The sequence below is a fragment of the Cornus florida genome, unplaced genomic scaffold (assembly GCF_030987335.1).
Source record: "Cornus florida cultivar Cherokee Brave unplaced genomic scaffold, ASM3098733v1 CherokeeBrave_3.0.0_Hap2_scaffold_233, whole genome shotgun sequence".
Taxonomy (NCBI): Eukaryota; Viridiplantae; Streptophyta; class Magnoliopsida; order Cornales; family Cornaceae; genus Cornus; species Cornus florida.
This window is the reverse complement of record NW_026775731.1, coordinates 17,501-20,000: the sequence shown is the minus strand read 5'-3', so window position 1 is coordinate 20,000 and position 2,500 is coordinate 17,501. Positions and strand designations below refer to the sequence as shown.

The following is a 2,500-nucleotide window of genomic DNA, read 5'->3' as shown; positions in this document are numbered from 1 at the left end:
AATCTACTTATTTTATGATCTCATTGGAAATCATATAAAGACAATTCCTATTTAATATAGCGACTTGTGCAAGTATTTTACGATTAAGAAGCAACTGTCTCTTGTACAGATCGTGTATTAATCTACTATAACTATAAGAGACCCCCCCTTCACGAATTCCTGCGTTTATCCGAGTGATCCACAAACGACGAAAATTTCTCTTTTGCCTATCTCTATCCCTATTAGCCGAAACCAAAGCTTTTATTTTCTGTTGAGTAATAGTTCGAGTAAGTCTTGAATGAGCCCCCCGAAAGCTTGATGCAAATAAACGAATTTTTGTTCTACGTCTCCGAGCTATATATCCTCGCTTAATTCTGGTCATTGAATAATTGAAACTTTGACGAATAACTAATTGATTTCCTTTCTTTCAGTTATTCTTTTCCCCCTTCCTAGCCTATTAATAACAAAACGGATTTTTCCAATGTATAAAATAAAAATTCCAATGGCTTTGGCTACTATAACCTTCCCGACCACGATTTTTTCTAGGCATTTCACCTAGAAATAATCAATTGTATTCTCCTAGGTATCAAAAATATAGTAAATAAATAAAGTAGTAAATATAAATGGATAAAGAAATAGTGGGTTCCATCGTTTCTATGGTTACTTCTTAAACGGTGAGGCCTTCTCTATACACCGGAGCCCCTTACTTGATTTAATCAATGTTATTGGTAACTTGTACAGTTCACACTCTTTGGCTCTACCCATGAATTATCCAGTACTAGGTCTTTCACAATGAGATCTACCTATACAGTAACGGTATTTAATTATAAAAGTTAGCGGGGTAGCTGACCCTGTGAGTCCGTTCTTGCAAGAGTGGGAACCTAATCTTTCTGTTTTTTAAATTTTAAATAGGATTTTCCCCGCTTAATGAATAACCATTTGTTACCAATGGGGAATTGCTTTTCATTTAAAATAGAGGTGATTGGATTTGCACCAACGGAAACCATAAATTTCATACACAATAGAGGGATACGATAGATTTTTTATTTTTAGATAGCGAATGGAGTTCTTACAGTCTATCCTATTCATCGGTACTGATCGTTGTTACTGGAAAATTGGTTTTCTTTCCTTTGTCCCAGCCCATGATCTGAACGAGTCGCACATACACCCTAGTACATGTTCCTCGACGCTGAGGGCATCCCCGAAGAGCGGGGGATTTTGTGACATTTCTGATTGGCTGTCTTGTATTTCTAATAAGTTGTTTAATGGTTGGCATGTTGAATCATATACATAATGGGCTGGTTTAGATCGATCCTAACCGGATGATTATGAATTACTTCTTTTGAATAGAATATTAAACCCGGCAAGAAAATCAAATCTTAAATCGCGGATTTGTGTGAAATCCGTGCTATTTTCATTCAACCGCTACAAGATCAACGATTCCATAAGCTTGGGCTTCTGTTGCTGACATAAAAACATCCCTCTCCATGTCTTCAGATACAACCCATAAGGGTTTGCCCGTTCTTTGTACATAAACCCTTGTGAGGGTTTCGCGCAGTTTCAGCAGTTCTTCCGCTTCCAGGATAAATTCTCCCGTTTGTGCCTCATAATAAGCACTCGCAGGTTGATGGATCATTACCCTGATGATATAACATAATAAAAGGTTCTTCTATCTCGCAGAGAAAAGAAAGAAAGATAAAGAATAACAAGAAAAAAAAAAGATAGAATTGAACAACCGTACGGGCATCTTTTGCGCATTGCATACGGCTTTACAATATAGAATTGACCCTTACCCTCCATCGAAAAAAGATAAAAAAATCGGATCTATCAGATCTAGATCGGTAAATGATCAAATTACCACCCTTTTTTTCGGAGAAGTTAAAAAATACTATGATGGTTCCGTTGCTTTATATATTTATTATTATTATTTTGTCTTTGATTTGTCTGTGATTTGTCTGTGATTCAGCAATCCCAAAGTTTCTTTTTGATCTGATCAAATAAAATAAGGAAAAAAGACTCTTCTTTTTTTGATTTTCGCACTCTTTCATAACATAAGTATTGTTAAGAGCCTTCCGGTGTGAAAACAAAAAAGTTTGTGACGCTGAACTGGACTCCCGATAGATAAGATAAAATCAGAAATACTCTTTATCTCATACTACTCTCTCGATACATAATCTAATGTTTTGAAAAAATAATAGAAAAATTTTCTCATATCGAATTCGAAGTGCCATGCTATTATTACTTAATATTCATATTTCATATGGCGAAGGCATAGTCTTCTTTTTTCTCAAATAAAAACAAACCTCATTGGCGCCAAGCGTGAGGGAATGCTAGACGTTTGGTAATTTCTCCCCCGACCAGGATAAAAGATCCCATTGAAGCAGCCATTCCCATGCATATTGTATGTACATCTGGTTGCACAAATTGCATAGTATCAAAAATAGCTATTCCGGGTATTACCCATCCGCCAGGAGAGTTTATAAACAAATACAGATCTTTGGTATCATCCTCGATACTGAGA

The 2,500-nt window shown here is 36.0% G+C and overlaps 2 protein-coding genes across 2 annotated transcripts in view; one reads left to right on the top strand and one right to left on the bottom strand.

Annotated features, from left to right (window-relative positions):
- The window catches only part of LOC132290289 (cytochrome f-like), a 10,940-nt gene extending 9,234 nt beyond the window's left edge, over positions 1-1,706 (top strand). The window contains exon 2 of the mRNA XM_059790078.1: positions 1-1,706. This exon is cut by the window's left edge and continues 6,624 nt beyond it. The gene's annotated coding sequence lies outside the window, so the exon portion shown is untranslated.
- The window catches only part of LOC132290290 (ATP-dependent Clp protease proteolytic subunit), a 5,650-nt gene that overhangs the window by 1,759 nt on the left and 1,391 nt on the right, over positions 1-2,500 (bottom strand). Inside the window, exons 2-3 of the mRNA XM_059790079.1 lie at positions 2,294-2,500; positions 1-1,619 (exon numbers count right to left, since the gene is read on the bottom strand). The exon at positions 1-1,619 is cut by the window's left edge and continues 1,759 nt beyond it; the exon at positions 2,294-2,500 is cut by the window's right edge and continues 87 nt beyond it. Coding sequence (XP_059646062.1) covers positions 1,394-1,619; positions 2,294-2,500 — 433 coding nt within the window. The 3' untranslated portion in view covers positions 1-1,393. The remainder of the gene's footprint in view (positions 1,620-2,293) is intronic.